Below are 18786 nucleotides of genomic sequence, written 5' to 3'. Positions count from 1 at the left end.
TCAGAGAACTCTGTTTGGAACCTGTTACAGTAATTTAAGTGAGCAATAACGGTGGACTGACTGAGCGACAATGGAGATAGAAGGGGATGGACTGGCTGTAGGAGGAGGGGGAGAGGGGCCACGGAGGACAAGCCAGCCTTCAGAAAGCTTTAGGCAACTACATGTATGGAGGTGCTGTGGGGTGGTGAGCAGCTTTGAGGGGAAAGGATGGGAAGCTCCGTTTGGGAAACGAATTTAATGAACCCACGGGACATCCAGAAGAAACACTGAACAGTCAGGTGAATGCATGAACCCAAAGCACGGGAGGGAGCACTGGGCTGGAGAGGTCAAGTGGAGAGACTTCTGCAACCACATCTCAGCCATGGGCTTGTGTGAGGCCACCCAGGGAAAGCGCACAGTGGGGAAGGGAAGAGTGTCCAGGGCAGAATAAGGAATACTACCTTTTGGGATCACTGAGGAAATGGAGTCTGTAAAGGGGACATTTTGGATCTTTTTTTTATTTGCTGTTTTTTTTTTTTTTTTTATCATGTTGCAGAGAACATTTTATCCATGTATTTTTTTATGCATTTGTTCATCTATTTCCCTAGAACAAACAAAGGCTCACAAAGTTTTATGTAACTTTTATAAACCTGGAAATCTTGGGGTCTAGTTGCAGAGATGAGACCCAGTTGAAGAAATCCCAAGCAATTAGAAAAAAAACAGGCGACGTTCATCTTCTATTTGAAGTCTTTGAGAATTCTGAAAGGGCTTAAATTATATCTAGCTTATAGACACACTTGTGAAAGTCTCTTCTTTGTCCTTCCCCATCTCCTCGGACCATACATAGCTGCACTTGAGTGTCTGTCTTTCCCCTTACTCTTTTCATCCATTTATTATTTTTAATCAGTTATGTTTTACCAGGAGGATAGACTAGGCTAATGCAGTAGCCTTTTGTTTTTCATACAAAGTAAATTTACAGTGTCTCTGTATCCATTAAAAATCTCGGTTTTTAAATAATAGATAACCCAACTCAAATAGACCAGAAAATGAAAAAAAAAAAAAAAAAAAGAAAGAAAAGGAAAGAAAAGGAAAAAAGGACTGTACTGGCAGTGTAGCAAATATGCAGGATGAATTCAGGCATGGCTTGATCCAGAAGCTCAAATAATGTCATCAAGCCTGAGTTTTTATCTCTCTGCTTTTTTGTGTTGGCTCCATCCTTAAGATGGGTGTGGAAAAGTTTGTCCTCTCCCAGCAGAAGCCATGGGGCTGACTTAGATTGTTCCAAATTGAGACATTGCCCACCACTGAACCACCATGGCCATGGTGTGGGCTGCTTTGGCTGGCCAAGTCTCAGACACAAAGTCACTCTTGGAGCTGACATTTGGAGTCAATTCCCTTTAAACTCCATGGGCTGAGAAAAGAGGTACATTGCTTCCCAGAGAAAAATTAGTGTAGAGTTATCACAATCAAGAATAATGGAAGTTGGGAAGCTAAAAGTAAAGAATTAATGCTCTAGTGGTTGACTGTGATTGCACTGGGTACAAAGATAAATCTGCATTGGTTGGGAGAAAAAAGACAATTATGAAATATAATAATAGTTTATATATTTTCTTCCTTAGGATGAAATAAAAATCTGAGCTGAGATTAAAAAAAAAAAAAGTAGAGAAAAAACTGTATAAAAGAAAGGTGCATTCTCCTTAAAAACAATCCTGATGGCAGGCCCCCACCCCAGGCCAAGTAAGTTAGTATTCCAGGGGTGGGAACCAGCCATCGAATCTTTCAGAGCTCTCCAGCGGTTCCAGGCTGCAGCCAGGGCCAAGGACCTCTGTGACTGAAGATCGCAGACTTAGTTCTTTCAGGGATTAACCCCCTTGGTGTTCTTTGTATGGAGGGAGGCCCTGCTCTATGCCTGGTGTTGCCGTATGTCAGCATATATAAAATTCATGAAAATGAGTGTCATTTCTGGTGAGGCAGATAGAGAAACTAAGGCTCAAAATTCATGCCGTTAGAGAAGGACAGATTTGCATCGAATTTCACTTTGGTCGATTACCAGATGGCTTTGGTCAAGTTACTTAACTCTCTGGGCTTTAGTTTTAAAGTATGGACAAGGTAACGCACATCTCATGGAGCTGTGGGTAATACGGGGTAGGTAGGTATTCAGTACCTGTGTCTCCCTTCCAGGCCCCATTTCTTAGTTCCGATCTTTTTCTTTTTTCTTTGTTTTTTCTCCAGACTCAGAATTTCTACAAAGAATTGAAACATTATTTTTCTTGTGTGCGTAAGGCGATCCTCTGGCTATCTTACAGGGCAAATTTCTTGCTGTTGTTCATGTCAGAGAGGATGGTTATGTGGTTTGCTCAGGATTCCCAACCTCGTGGGCTTCTCGGTTCCTCTCCGGACTCCTACGGTAGCTTATCGGCTCTCCATCTGATTCACTCTTGTCCTCTGTGGTCTGTTCTCCACACAATAGGCAAAGTGACCTTTCTAAAATGGAGATCCCGCGTTTTCACTTCCTTCCTCTTAAACCTCAGGTGATCTCCCACCCAAAGTGTGGTGTAGGGCCAGTGCATCCCTGCCTGCCTCTTGGACCGCATTTCTTACCACTCTCTGCGTTTCCCTCTTTCTCTAGCCACCGCCTCCTCCTGCTGTTCCTGAGACACAGCAGGGGTTTGAGAACTTTCCTCCAGGGGGCGCCATTCACCTCAGAACACGATGATCCCTGCTCCAGACTTGGAAGCCTTGCTCCAGACTTGACTACGGATCATTCCCTCAGGCCATTCACATCTCCAAGACCACCCTATTTAAGACAGCCCCCCGCCCCCTCCCCCCCCCGTATTCTCTACCTCTTACCTGTATCAGTAGCATGTAGCACGAGTTAACGATACCGATTTACTTGTCTTTCTGTTGTCTGTTTTCCTTACTAAAATCTAATCAGGTCCGAAGCAGTGCCTGGTACGTGGTTGGTCTCCATTCGTGGAGGTTAGATAATTGAGTGCCCAAAGGAAAATGTGAAACTTTCTGGCTAAACCCTGAAATTTCCATTATTAATAGCCAATTATTTTTGCTCATGTAACCCATCTGCATGAGTATTGTCTCTTTTGTCTTTTATCTGTTGAGTCTAAACTGAGGAAAAGTTGATTTAACATTCCTCTGAGTATTTCCTAGTTATTTTTCATTTTCCTCTCTTAGATCTAAATTTGTCTTTTTGTTCTGATAAAGAAAAAGTCCTTAAGATATTTTTTACTCTCTCGAATGGATTTTCTTAAAAATTAAAAGACGCATTGTAAATGCAATCATCTCGGGTCTGTTTCATCTTAGGGCTTCGTAATTGCTTTTCCTAGATGTTCTCCCTTTTCCTCTTTATCTTGCCTGTCTGCTTTCTTAGAACGAGAACAAATGTGGTCCCAATTACGTTTTTCCATAAACATCGGCCAAAAGCTCCTCTCTGATTCTAATATCTGTCCTCTTCCTTGTCTGCCCAGGCAAATCTGGGGCTTGCTTTGAGACCCCATGCCAAAGCCAGCTCTCCCGTCACATTTTGCTGGCCTGCCCGCCCCTGAGATGATCCCTGCTTTTGAATCATTGCTGCTCCTTCAGCCTGTGCCACACGCTCATCCCGTGTAGACAGCCTGGGCCGGTCCCTCAAACTCACACCAGGCAGGAACCATTCCATCAGTGCTTGTGCAAAAGACAGCCTCAGGTTGTTTTCTCACCATTCTAGATGTCTTTCTGGTCTCTTCTGGAAGAATAAGCTCTTTCAGAGTCAAGATGCTTCCTTCTCCTCACTTCCCTTTGCTGCTCATCAAGGCACTTGACCAAATTTCATCCCTTCATCTTTTTTTTAAAAGATATTATTTATTTATTTTGAGAGAGAGAGTGTGTGTGCCTGCGCACATGGGGGAGGGGCAAAGGGAGACACAGAAGCAGACTCTATGCTGAGCGCGGAGCCCGCCCAACATGGGGCTCGACCCCACAACCCTGAGATCATGACCTGAGCAGAGACCAAGGGTCGGAGGCTTACCTGACTGAACCACCCAGGCGCCCCTCATGCCTTCATCTTCATCCAGTGATTACTCACTTATGTATCTATAATCAAAACAGCTAATGATTAACATTTATCCTTTTCATGTTGCCTTGTAACAAATCTGTTAGACTTGTGTAACCAGTCTGTTAGACTGTGTCCTCTGTCACTCATCTCCTCATTCATCTGTTCATTTATTCCATAAGTATCTGCTGAGTGGCCTCTGTGCTGGGTGCCAAGGCTCAACGCTGAGGAACCAACATGACTCCTCCTCCAGAAAGCATATGGTCTTGTTGGGGTGGGAGACAGATGATAGACAAGTAGACCAACACAACTGTGTCGTTAGAAATTCAGGAGAGCGCCATAAAGGTAGTGAACTGGGTACTGTGATACAGAGTCAGAAAGGGTTACGTACCCGGAATGGGGTGATCAGGGAAGTCCTGCCTTTTGAACATTAAAGCCGGGAACTGGACGCCTGGGTGGCTCAGTCGGTTAAACATCTGACTTTGATTCCAGTCATGATCTCAGGGTCCTGGGATCAAGCCCTGTGTTGGGCTCTGCGCTCAGTGTGGAGTCTGCTTGAGATTCTCTGTTCTTCTCCCTTTGTGCCTCCCCCCTTGGGCTCTCTCTCTCTCTCTCTCAAAAAAGTAAATAAAATCTTAAAAAAAAAAAAGCTGGGAACTGAAGCATCAAGTGTAAGCAGGTGGGAGCAGCAGCGTGCAGGCAGTGGAAATGGAATGTGGCAAGGGTCTAGGTGGGGAACGGCTTGTCATTTCTGGGAACTGAAGGGAGGCCGATGGGTCCAGCTCCCAGAGAAAGAGGGGCCAGCGAGTCAGTGTCATACTGTCACAGCATGCATGGCTTGTTGCCCATGGATGGGAAGCATACATTTTATTCTAAGAGCAATTGGAAGTGATGCTAATATTCGCATTTGAAGAAAATATTCTCATTACGGTTTAGAAGACTGGTTGTGGGGGTAAAATGGAATTGGGAATCTCATCAGTGGAAACTGTTGTAAAGGCAAGGGGAGAAGTAACTGTGGCTTTGACTGGAGTGGAGGCAGCAGAGATCAAGCAGTGTTTGGGGTCAGGAACTATTTTGAAGATAGAATCTATTAATATCCACGGATTTGTCAGACGTGGGCTTAGGGGAGAGGAAGCAATCAGGTACGTGAACCCTTTGCCAAGCCAGCGAAAACACGCGCTAAGATTGGAGTATCACTGTATTGTGTCCTTCTGCTTGCTAATATCGCCGACTGCTCACGCTCCGTAGCTTCCCAGGTAGAATGTGACTTCATGGTCTCACAACTTAACATGATCCAGGAACGTTTTCTTTTGGTTACAGAGGCCTGATTTCCACAATGGGTCTATCTCAAGGGTGCTGATTTCTTTATTTACATAACAAATTCTCAGCAGGCAGAATCATATAAATATTGGCTCATATACGGAATTCGAAGCAACAGTCAACTAGCTAAATTATAGTTTTGCGTTAGCCCCTATTTCCTTAGATTTCTTGCATAGTTCTGTCTTGTTTACTTTCCATTTTAATCCTTTAATCTTTCATCCTTCTCTAAACTTTCCCCTTGTTGCAGTGAGTTGTTTTAAATGTCTTGACTGCTGGCATTATTTCCATGTCTTTGCGTTTTTCTCTGGGGCTATTGTGTTTTCTATCCAGCATTTTCTAATGTCTATCATATGAAGTTTGTATGACTTGGAAGAAACCATTGCAAACAAGAAACATCACTGTCTTCATCATTCTCTCTGCACCTTTTGACTAACATTATTAAATAATTCTTTATTTTCTGCCCTTCAAGTAGGATCGTAAATCCAAATATATTTGCTCATTAGGTTCCAGTTGGGACCACATATTATTTCTCCAGTGTAGTTGATCTATTAATCTTTTAGTCAGTTCGGAAACTTGCTAGTATTATTTTTGTTACTTACAGTACAATATTCCACAAAGCAGTATTCTGTTTGTTCTCCATGTTTTGGAGTCTGAATGTGTCCATGAATGTGGCTGAATCCAAGAATGTTAAATTTTGTTTTCCAGTCCTCTTGCCTTGGCCACCATAGCTAATTTGGTTTGCATCTTCTGCAAGAGGAATTTTCCGGAACATTTACCTTAAGAGATCATTATTGATAGATTGCTTGTCGAAGTTCTGAAAGAGTTACGTTAATAGAAAGCAAAACTTGGCCAAAGGCTATCTAAAATAATTGCTTTTAGAGTTATAACGTGATGCAGGAACAGAAAAAAGCCTAGAGGTTCCTAGGATTGAATGTGGAGTTTGAAATTCTTCGTATGTAGTGTGGGTCTATGTTGAGAGAAAGGGGAGAGGGAAGGAGGGAGAGGCAGAGGGGGAAACAGGACAATGAAAAATCTTGGTTCATTTTGAGAACGTTTCTTGGCAAGTTGAAATCCGTGCTGGCTCAGTCTCAGATGACCCCAGGGGCTTTTCTGCCTTGTGCCATAGGGTACCCTTCTCCCAGTGCTCACAGAACTGCCCTGCGCTCTGTAATTCACACAGAAGTGCACTGGAGAGTCATCTTTGCCTTAGCTTTGAGTCACAGACTTCTATATTTTTGCACAGGGAAATCAGACTCCTACAACACGACATCTGTTTGGGGGGTCACTTACATGTACTCATTTACAGATCTAGAAATTTGAGCATACTTCAATAGGTACCCAACTTCCCTGGGCTACAGTTTAGTTTTTGACACTCCGTTCAGGCAACATTCAAGCTTTCTGCGATCAGTATCACGTTTACAAGCCAGCTTTGAGTCCAAATTTCAAGAACTTACACATTCACACCCGCGTAACACGTATTATGGCAAGAGCCATAAACCAGCCAACATCTGGCCTTGATCAACAGATGGGGAGGCCAGGCCTTCATTGGTTGGCATCTTGGCTCCAAATCTGATATTTGGCTTATTTTAAAGATGACTTCTGGTTTTTTTAATAAGGAGTTGGTAGTTACATGTGATATGTTTATTCCTTAGAACTCAAGTTGTGTAATCGTATTTTTAAAATATCCTCCATGTGATACTGGAAATACTGAGAACCAGCGAGGCCCAGGGCATTTCATATGCACAGAGTTCAAAATGTATAATTGCTAAGGGAGCTCCATGTTCTAAAGCTATCTTAAATTAAAGAAGTCAGGATACCGATAGGTTTAATCTGGCCATAATTTCTTTTGCTAGCATGGCACCTTCAACTTTTCAAGTGCTTTGAGACAAACTCTTACAGGAGGCAGCCTCGCATGGGGCTTAAGAACACAGACTGGCGTCACACAGACCTCATTTTGACTCTTGCTTTTCTCACTTACCAATTGATGTCCCGGACTAGTTCTCTGATATCTAGTCTCTAAGACTTCTTCTGTAAAAGGGGATAATAGTAGACTCTACCTGAGCCAGTGGTTGTGATAAATCAAAGCAATAGACGCCAATTTCTCAGTATAGTGTCTGGTATATAATAAGAACTCAGTATTTGCTATAACTATTAACACGGATTCTTTTTCTTTTTCCTCTATTAGTGTAACTATTTGATTTATTTTTTTTTAAAGATTTTATTTATTTATTTGACAGAGAAAGACAGCCAGCGAGAGAGGGAACACAAGCAGGGGGAGTGGGAGAGGAAAAAGCAGGCTCCCAGCGGAGGAGCCTGATGTGGGGCTCAATCCCATAACGCTGGGATCACGCCCTGAGCCGAAGGCAGACACTTAACTGCTATGCCGCCCAGGCGCCCCTGTGTAACTATTTGATTTATACAGCTGTCTTATCATGTCTATTTTTAACAAATGAGGAAGCTAAGACATCAAAGAAGAGCTAGTTATTTGATTGCACTGGCATGGTTTATCAATCAGAATTTGGTTCAGTTGCAAATAATAGACACCCCAAATAACCGTAGCTTTATACCAAGTGTAGAAGTCAGCTAATATAGGGGCGCCTGGGTGACTCAATTGGTAAAGTGTCTGCCTTCAGCTCAGGTCATGATTCCAGGGTCCTGGGATCCAGCCCTGCTGGGGCTCCCTGCTCAGGAAGACTGCTCCTCCTTCTGCCTCTGCCCCTGCCCCCACTCATGCGCACGTAGGCAGGCATGCACTCTCTTTCTCTCTAATAAATAAAATTTTAAAAAAGAAGTCAGCTATGGGAAGTCCTCCAAATTTGTCTTTTTTTTCTCTTTTTTTCAATATTGTTTTGGGCTTTCTAGGTTCCTTGCATGTCGATATAAATTATACAGTCGCCTTGTCAATTTGTACAAAAAAAAATCGTTCCTTCGGTTTATTCTCTTAGAGGAGACTACCCATATTTCACGATTAAATGTGAAGTTACCTGCAATTTTTTTGTTTATGCCCTGTCTGATGGAGGAAACGGCCTCTGTTTTAGTTCACAGGTAGTCCCCCCTCTCTAAAAAATAATGAATGGATATTGATTTTTGTCGAACGGTTTTCTCACGTCTATCGAAATGACTGACTCGTTTCATGTGCAAGTGTAAAGAATTTGTGTTCTGAGTCTTTGGGTGTAGTTTTATATTAATATTTATTAGGTCAAGAAGGTTCAATAGTGCTTTGAAATATTGTAGACATGATCTCATTCTGTCAATTTATTCTATCAGGTAATAAGAAAGAGGTCCTTCTCTGATGGGGTCCGTTTCTCCCCCTGGCAGTTTTTTCTTTCGTGTATTTGTAAGTTCTCTTATTAGGTGTGCCAGTGTATCATCGCCACACCAGCTTTCTTACTCTATTGTTCCCATCATGTATCTTCTCCCATCTTTTCACATCAATCTTTATGTCTTTTTATTTAAAATGTGTTTTTCTTAGAGAACATGTAATTTGGTCCACGTTGTTCAGTCTGAAAATCTCTGCATCGTTAGTCATTTATATTCAGTGCAATTATTGATAGGACTGGCTGCAGTTTGCTTTCTGTTCATCTCCCATGGTCTTTGTTTTGCTCTTCCTTTCCTTCCTTCTTTTGGGAAAACTGAATATTTAGAAAAATTTTTTCTCTTCAGTTGGCTTTTTAGTGATATCCTTGTTTTCTGCTGTTGTTTCGGTTCTTAATTTTTTGTTTTTATTTAGTGGTTGCTCTGGGCATGACAGTATCAAATGATAGTGTAATTCTATCAGTCCCCTCCCCCCTTATTCTTTGTTCTATTGTTGTCATGTATTTTCTATGTTATAATGTTATAATTCAGTGTTGTTAATTTTGCTTCAAATAGCCGGTAGTTTAAGACGTGTGTGAGTGGCTCAGTCAGTTGGGCATCTGACTCTTGATTTCGGCTCAGGCCAAGATCTCAGGGTGGTGAGATCGAGCCCTGCGTCGGGCTCCATGCTCAGCGGGGAGTCTGCTTGAGATTCTCTCTCCCTCTCCGTCTGTCCCTCCCCCCCCCCATTGCATACGTACTCTCCTAAATAAATAAATAAATAAAGTCTTTAAATAGCTAGTTGTTTTTTTTTAAAAAAAGAACTTATCCCCAAATGTACCATTTTCAGTGCTCTTTATTCCCTCCTATAAACTTGAGTTTCCATCTATATTATCATTTACATTCTGCTTTAATAACACTCCTTAATGTTTTTGTGGTAACGTACACATGTTGGCAACAAATTCTCTTAGCTATTCTTTATTAGAAAATGTCTTCATTTAGCCTCATTATTTAAAGTTATTTCCTCTGGAAATCGAGTTCTTAGAGATAGGCTTATTCTTTCAGTACCTTAGAGAGTAATTTTATTGTCCTTTGCCTCCATAGATCCTAATGAAAAGTTATCTGTAATTCTTCTCATTGTTCAATGTATGCATTTTGTCTTTTTCTTCTGGATACTTTTAATATTTTTTCCTAGTTTTTGGTGTTCAGTGTTTTGACTATGAGGTACTTGTTCCTTTTCTTTGAATTTATCCTTCCTGGGGTTCGCTGAGCACTATTGTCTATGGGTTATTTTCTACCAAATCAGGAGGAAAAAAGACAAAGCTCAGCCATCATATCTGTGGTCCAGACAGTAGAATGAATGAAGGGATAAAATAAAACAGGGCAAAGGGTGCATGCCAACTCTTTTTTAAGGAAGTTTCTCAGAAGCAACCTCAAGAGATTTCCATTTATATCCCATTACCCAGAATGTAGTCATTTCCATCTGGCCTCAGAGGAGACTGGCAAATGTAGCCATTATTCTGTGCAGCTAAGTGACTAGATGTTCTAATCTCTGTGGTGAAAGCAGAGAAGGCAGATATCAGAGAGGACGGGCCCTTTCTGCTACACATAGCCAGCAAGTGACAGAGCTCTGACAGACCCTGGATTACCTGTTTTCACATTCTTGGCCCTTCTGGTACACCCAGACGTCAAGTGTTATGGCAAAAAGTAGTGGTTGAAGCTTGGATTTGGGAGTCAGACTGCCTGCATTCAAACCCCATCCCTGCTTTTTACTAGCTGTGTAATCTTGGGCAAGTTACTGGATCTTTCTGTGCCTCTGTTTACCCATCTGAAAAGGAAATAATAGTACTTAGCTCATAGAACCGAGACTAGGGTTAAATGAGTTAATATAGCCAAACCACTTGGAAAGGTGCCTGATATGGACAAATGTTTGCCATTAACAGACACTGTTTCAGCAGCTTGTCCTTTTTGGGCCTGTGTGGAAATGCTGCCAGAGATGCCCCTGCCTGTCACCTCTTCCCACCACTGCTTGCTCTGAGACCTCACCTCCATTTGTCAGCCTCGCTGGATGGCCTGATAGTTGTGCACGTGTTTAGAGAACAGTGTGTGAGCACCACCTGATTCCAAAACACTCCCCCTTAGATATCTCCCGGGACTCCACTCTCACAGATTCACGCATGTGTGAAATTTGATTACGTTCCGGAGACTGGCTGACAGGCCCGCCTCTCTCCCGTTGCCCTAACCACAAACTCTGGGTGTACAGGCAACCTAGAACTTCCCCAGAACCACTGCTTAAAGAAAGGAGCATCCAACATGTACTGAGCACCACCCGCCATCTTGTTTCATCCAACACAGCAGGGGGCAGCCTCATTTTATATGCAAGAAAATTAAAGCACAAAATGATTAAGTACTTTGCCCAAGGTCACACAGCTCGTAAGAAGATCCAAACTTCAATTTTCTGGCCCTTCTCTGTGTTATAAAACTTTGTCCCTTTCTCTCTCTGGAAGGTCATTTAAGAGGCGGCTATGGAAGATGTGAGTCATTTACAAAGGCTGTCCCGTTAATAAGAGGATAACAATCGCTTGGGTGATGGAAATAGAGAATTTGCTGGTCACAGCAGTCGTGTCTTAGCTCGGGCTTCCATTACAGAATACCATAGATGGTTGGCTTAAACAACAGACATTGATTTCTCACGGGAACGGAGGCTGAGAAATCTGAGATCGGGGTACCAGCACGGTCAGGTTCTAGTGAGGACTGTCTTCCAGACACTCACCTCAGGTATTAGCATCCACACCTATGAGTTTGATTCCCATCCATATGTGTCTGACCCCCAGTCCATGTCCTCTACTCATATCTCTCTCTTTCCTGAGCACCAGATCTGTATAGTTAACTGACTCTTGAACAACTGCAAAAGTACCTCAAGTCAACGTGCGCAAAGCTGAGCTCATCATTCCGCACCGAGAATCTCCTCTTCTGTTGACCATTGTTGGTAACAACACCATCCACGTTGTACCCCAGTCTGGAAAAACACAATTACAGCCGCTTCTTACTGAACATCGTTATTTGCCAGTCACCGTGCCAAATGTTTTCCAGAGTTTTTCATTTAAGCTTTGTAGAAACCACGTGCTGTCGGCATCATCACACCCATTCCATGAACGCAGAGACATAAGGTCAAGATGATTAAGGACTTGCTCAAGGTCTCGCGGCTGCTCGTGGGCAGAGACAGTATTCAAGCCCAGTTCCTTTTGGTTCCAAAGCCCATGCTTCACATTAAGTCACACACAGAAGGCACACACACAGGGCCCACAGACGTGTTTTAGTTACCAGAGAAATGACTTATCAACATTTGAAACTAGGAGGGGTTCAAACAAGAATCTAGATTTCAGATATTTCTTGAAAATTCAGAAGATCTGGCAACGGGATCCACCTTCCAAATGGCAGCAATGGGCTGCGGGTGAGTGGCGGCCCCCCCTTTTGGAATGTACTTGGGGGCGCACATTCTCCAGTCTGGCATCGTCCCCGCCACTCCCTGCTGTCTTACCACGGGCCCACTGCTGTCATCAGCGCTGCCTGCCTGACTCCTGCTGGCATTTGAGTTTGAGGCTCCTGTTACCTTGGTGTCCCTAGGCTTTCCCCTCCGTTTCATTCTTCCGCCATCTAATTGGCCCCTGAACTGACACTGTTGCTTGTGAAATCGTGTACTGTCTCTCTCACATTCTGCATCCCCAGTGCTACAAATTGTTCCTCCTAACCTATCACCCCAATTAAGCTAGTAAACACCTGCTTTCCAGCTTCTAGTCTTGATCGCCACTAATTCACTCTCCACACTGCTTGCAATTAGGGATATCAAAAAACCAGGAATAGATGATATCCAGAAGCTTCACAATGAAATGGAGACTCCTTATGGAGGCATGCCAGACAGTCCATGATCTGGCCTCTGACCAGGGGCCTCATTTATGTTCACTTTCCACCCTCTCCTTGACCTTATGGAAATATGGGCTCCCCCCAGTCATGACCCTTCACATCTCTTTGCATATTTACTCATCTTTCTCTCTACTTGGAATATTCTATGTGGATTATGTGAATATTTGTAAGGGAGTCTGTCAACATGAAACTAGAGTGATTGCCTTCCTAAAATTTGTAATTTTTAAAATTTTGACTTGATTGATGGGTCTTCTGTTTCTTTTTCCATTCAGATACAAACAGGATAGAAACATGATTTCCGGTTATGTTTCTACACCGTAACACCTTAACTGGCCCATCACTGACCTCTCTTCTGGGCTGTGTTGCAGAGTAGCGAGAGCTTGGGCTTAGTGTCCCAGCTCTGCCATCCACTAGCTACGTTGACTTCCACAGGCTACTTTATGTTTCTGGGTCACCATGGTCTCATCTGTTAAGTAGAGCTACTAAGGGTACTTTTATCACACAATTACAGTGGGGTTCAGAGAAATAATGCATGGAAAGGCTTAGACCCATCTGGTGCACACCAGCCCCAGGGGATGTCCACTATTGTTGTTATTGTTACCATTCTTATTTAATTCATTTGTTCAGCATTGAATCAGGAGGTCTTTCAGGAATTTTGCTATGTATCTTTTTAGAACCCACAACGACTTTATGAAGAAAATAATTTCAGCTCTTTCCAGCAGATTAGAGAGGTCAGGCTTGCCTTGGTCACTGTTTGTCCCATGGTATAAGTATTTAAGTATCTCCTTTTTCAATCAGAGTAGAATGGAGTGCGTCTCGTGAAAGATGGAATTATATTCCACTCTAGGCCATGAAGGGATTCTTTGGAGAATTCAAGTGTTATTAAAACTGATGTGGGACATTTTTAGTACGATTTCTAAAATTTAAAAACTACTGGAACTTTATAAAATGTTGAATAGTATTGGATCTTGAAAAGGTTTTCTATTTCTGTATGGAAAAATACCAAGCTGATTATGCCAATTTATGAGGGATGCTTCAGATAATTAAGTCTGGGAGCTATTTTTGTTTGTTTTATATATTCACTATGCCCTTAACAGTAACAACAGAGATTGCTAATACTGCCAGGAGTTCTGTGTGAAGATGGGCAAATACCAACTTAAATATAGACAAGAAGGGGCTCCTGGGTGGCTCAGTTGGTTAAGCGTCTGCCTTCAGCTCAGGTCATGAGCCCCGTGTCCTGGGATCGAGCCCCGCATCGGGCTCCCTGCTCAGCGGGGAGTCTACTTCTTCCCACTCCCTCTACCCGCCTCAGCCCCCACTCGTGCTTTCTCTCATGTGCTTGCCCTCTCTCTCTCTCAAATAAATAAATAAAGTCTTTAAAAAATGTAGACAAGAAAAGTTGAAGAGAATATTGGAATAAAAGCTATTAGTAAAATTATTTAACTTTATTTCAAAAATTTGAACCATCTTCATTTAATGTTCAAGCTGCTCTTATCCTGTGAAAACACTGGGTTTTACTAAAACATTTGAAATCCCTACACGGATATACAAACCTACAGACCCACATATATGTACGTACACTTTTTAAAATTGAGAAATACTGAAACACATATACAGAAAAAATAAAAATCCTCTACACAATTAACACATTAAATATTTTTAAAAAATTTAATGCTTTACTGAGGTATAATTTAGATATAAATTTCATTCATTTTAGGTACATAACTCAGTGCATTTTAGTAAATGTATCACCACAATGCAATGTTAGACCATTTACATCGACCCTAAAGACTGTTCATGGCCGTTCGAGGTCAGTCCCTCTTCCTACCCAGCCCCAGGCAAGCACCAATCTATTTTCTATATCTGTAGGTTTGCTTTTTCTGGACCTTTCTTATAAGTGGACTCACACAACATGTGCCATTTTTAACCGCTTTCTTTCAGCTAGCATAATTTTTTGAGGTGCATCCACGCTGTAGCACGAGTCAGAACTTAGCTCCCTTTTATTGCTGGGCGGTATTCCATTATATGGACACACCATAGCTTGTTTATCCATTACAGTCACCAACGTAAAAAAGTATATATTCAAGAAACGGCTGACAGTGGCTCTTCTAGAGAGAAGAATGGGGTGTACGGGATATGGGTGGGAGATCTTTTCACTGTCTACTACTTAAATGGGTTTACTTTTTTAAATTCAGGATTCTGTCTTTTTTGAAGCAAAGGTAAGGAACACCTTTCCCCCAGCAATATGGATAAAATGAGAGGACAAAGCCCTCCACTGACCCCAATCCCACCTTCCTGAATCACCATGAATTTATTTTTGGGATCTTTCTAGACTACATACACAGACATACATGTGCACACATACACCTATAAATATATTCATGTCCTTGGATGTCTGTACATCGAAGTGGTCGTATATCTTACATTGCAACAAATTGGAAGCTCGGGCCTTACTATTTTTTTTTTTTTTAAAGATTTTATTTATTTATTCGACAGAGAGAGAGACAGCCAGCGGGAGAGGGAACACAAGCAGGGGGAGTGGGAGAGGAAGAAGCAGGCTCATAAAGGAAGAGCCTGACGTGGGGCTCAATCCCAGAACTCCTGGATCACGCCCTGAGCCGAAGGCAGACGCTTAACCGCTGTGCCACCCAGGCGCCCCTCGGGCCTTACTATTTTAACTTCTGGTTCCCAAAGCTAAGAAGACCTGCCTTCCCCATATCGTTGGGTTGTCTGTATCTGGACACTTACATGAATTAATCACTTCACAATGGGGAACATTTAAGAATGGACCCAGTTTATTTATTTTTTAAAGATTTTATTTATTTATTTGAGAGAGAGGAGGGGAGAGCACAGAGGGAGAGGGTGAAGCCGACTCCCTGCTGAGCAGAGAGCCCAACATGGGGCTCGATCCCAGGATCCCGAGATCATGACCTGAGCCGCAGGCAGCCACTTAATCCACTGAGCCACCCAGTCACCCCATGGACCCAGTTTATGAGCCAGGATGAGTGAACACGGTTTCATTTGTTTTACCCGTCCCTCTGGCTGTGTTTTCTGGCAGGTTACTTCGGCGCGGCCTGCGAAGAGAAGGTGGACCCGTGCGCCTCGTCACCGTGTCAGAACAACGGGACGTGCCACGCGGACGGCGTGTACTTCAGCTGCAGCTGCAGCGCGGGCTTCACGGGGCCGGCGTGCGCCCAGCTCGTGGACTTCTGCGCGCTCAGCCCCTGCGCGCATGGCACCTGCCACAGCGTGGGCACCAGCTACAAATGTCTCTGTGACCCAGGTTGGTACCGTCATGGGACGCAAATCCTTGGGTCCCTCCAGGGTCAGACTTTGACCTTGTCTTTTGCATCTGGGCAGATGTTGACTCGCGGAATGTGTTCACTTGTCCATAGATGTGCACGCCACTCATTTGTGACGTGCTTTCTCTTTAGACTTACTCTTGGCAGGGTTTTAAAAACACCCTTTCCCCTCTCCGTGAACAGGTCACAGTCATTATGAAAAAATAGGAAAAATACAAGTAAGCAAAATAAGAAAATTAAAAACAGGCTTAATCTCTGAACAGCTGAATTATTTTTTAACGATTTACTAGAGGTCATTCCAGAGTTTTGCTGGATTGCGTATCTTTTAATACTGTGTTCTTAGGTTAATGGAGTATGTTTTCCTATTTTAATGGGCATGAAAAAGCAAGATGCAATCCGTTTAGAATGTTCTCATCTATTAAAATTCTTACTGTGTGTACTGTATGTATTATCGGACCTGTGACGACCTCTGCAAATGTTCAGAAGTTCCATCATTTATTTTCCAAAGGTCTTCTGCATTGTACTGATTTTTTTTATTGTGTAAATTTTGAGACTCAGAAGTCACAATGATTCCCAGTCAAAATTTGTGTCTGCACAACCTACCTGTGTGGTCCTGAAAAGAACGCACATAGGTGACTCTCTGGTGGCTTCTGTTCTGCCTACGTCTCTCCATCCTTGCACAAGCTAGCTAATCAGAATGCGTTGAAGCGCGATTCCTCACACATGTGCCTGACCCGTCCATGTGGAGGCCAGTTCCCTGGTTTTGCTGGAGTCCTGGTTCTGCTCGTGCAGTTCCTTCCACACGGATGCCTGCTCCTCTGTCACCCCGTTTCACCTGCAGACTTCTCCTTCTGGGCCCAAAACGCTTTCCTCCCTCTGAATTCCAGCAGTCACCCTCCATATCACTAGCCTGGTCTTTAAAACATTACATTAATTGTCTTTCTCCCCACTGGGGGTGGAGGAAGTATATTTTATTAGTAACCTTCGTGTAGCCATAATAGCTCCAAACCACCATAGTGAGCATGAATCTTTCTAGGTTTCGAGCTGGGTGCGTCACATCTCTGGTCCTTTCAGTGCCCTCCCTGCAAGCTAGATATTGCCGAGCCACATTTATGAATTGTGTCATACTTCAGTCATGTGCCTGTGGCCACACAGCCAGGAGGGGGCTGAATGCAGATGCCAACCCAGGTGCCGTGGTTCCACTGCCCAGAACTTTGAAGGGGCACGTCGCATACTCATGAATCAATGAAGGAGTTAGTAGGAAATGCAACCAAGCATTGAGGAGTGTTGAAAAACCTTTTCATGTAGACTCTTAATTCTCTGTTTTTCTAAGCAATCATGGGATTGACATTTTATAAGATATTTTATATATATATATGATATATATATATATGAGAAATATATATATATATGAGAAATATATATATAGAGAGAGGGGCGCCTGGGTGGCTCAATCAGTTAAGCATCTGACTCTTGATTTCAGCTCAGCTCAGCTCAGATCTCAGGGTTGTGAGATCGAGCCCCATGTCAGGCTCTGTGCTCAGCGTAGAGTCTGCTTGTCCTCTCCTTCTGCCCAGCCCTCTACCCATGCTCTCACTCTCTCTCAAATAAATAATAAATAACATCTAAAAAAAAAAAAAGAAATTTATTTATGAAGAGAGAAAGAGAAAACTATTGAAAAAGATTGATTTTGAGGAACGGCTCATGTAATTGTGAGAACGGGCAAGTTCTCAATCTATAGTGCAAGGTGGCAGGCTGGAACTCAGGCAGGGTTTCCTTGTTGCAGTTTTGAGCCTGAATTCCTTCTAAAGAAAGCTCACTCTTTCGCTCTTAGGCCTTCAACTGATTGGATGAGGCCCACCCACATTGTGGACAGTAATCATTTTACTCAAAGCCTACTGCTTTAAAAATTAATCCCACCTAAAAAGTACCTTCACAGCAACACCTAAACCAGCGTTTGACAACATATTTGGGTGCTGTGGCTTGGCCAAGTTAACACATGAAGTTAACGCTCACAGTACCATCTTTGGGTTTCCCATTAAACCCTGAGGTGAAGAAATTTCTCCACCCCTCCATCTGCCATGAGATACTTTCCTGTGCTTACCCCCGCCGTCTCCTGTCAGAGCCACGGTGGAAATGGGCATGGCTTCCGCACCGGAAGCCAGTTCTCCTCCATGTGCGGGGCAGTGTGCGTGCCGAGGAGCTGGGTGTGCTCTGGAGGAGGCAGCGCGGGGCTGTACCCTTGCCTGGTGGGCACGCAAAGCACCCAGACCACTGTGTTTGCGAATGAAGCCAGCTGCGGTGGTGCTGGCGAGAACAGGGCCTCCCTCACGTCGTGACTCACGGGGGCGCTCTGCGTGTCCTAAGGCACGGCGGCATCTCCGCCCCCGCCCGCTCCCGCAGCCACCGGAAGCAAACTCATTCTGTTAGGAACTTCCTTCCGACCGCGTTCCCAGACTCCTGGGAGCTCTGCTTCTGCCAGTGAAGCCCCACCCGAAGAAAAACAACTATCACACGGCCAGAAGAGAGCTTTGTTTTGTCCTCCTCTTCTCTTCAGATTTCCTTTCTTAATCGTTATTAACTTTTTCTTTCTATTCGGTTAGCTAATTTTTAAAACTTCAAATGGAATGTAGATATTTAAAGGTAAACATTACTTTGTGTGGCTATTATGAAAATGTTGTTTAATACGAGTTTATCAACAGGTAAGAGCGGGCTTACATGGGTCCTACACAGAAAATGTATTTCCTACTCTTTCTCTTTCCACACTGGGAGGTGAGAACCGATCTGTGAGATTCCTCCCATTGACTGTTACCATGGGAAACTTACAGGACTTCTCTGGACCTCAGCTTTTGTATTTTTATGAGGAACATCTTAGATGCCTGTCAATTCAATGGCAGTTGGTGTCTCAGCCTAGACGGGGAC

At 43.3% G+C, this 18786-nt stretch overlaps 1 protein-coding gene across 1 annotated transcript in view; it reads left to right on the top strand.

Moving 5' to 3' along the window:
- DNER (delta/notch like EGF repeat containing) overlaps positions 1-18786 on the top strand; it is a 191052-nt gene that overhangs the window by 112641 nt on the left and 59625 nt on the right. The window contains exon 9 of the mRNA XM_057316090.1: positions 15621-15845. Within this exon, the coding sequence (XP_057172073.1) occupies positions 15621-15845 (225 nt within the window). The remainder of the gene's footprint in view (positions 1-15620; positions 15846-18786) is intronic.

Source organism: Ursus arctos, unplaced genomic scaffold (genome assembly GCF_023065955.2).
Source record: "Ursus arctos isolate Adak ecotype North America unplaced genomic scaffold, UrsArc2.0 scaffold_1, whole genome shotgun sequence".
Classification (NCBI taxonomy): Eukaryota; Metazoa; Chordata; class Mammalia; order Carnivora; family Ursidae; genus Ursus; species Ursus arctos.
Note: the sequence above shows the minus strand (reverse complement) of the source record. Positions and strands in the feature narration are given on the sequence as shown.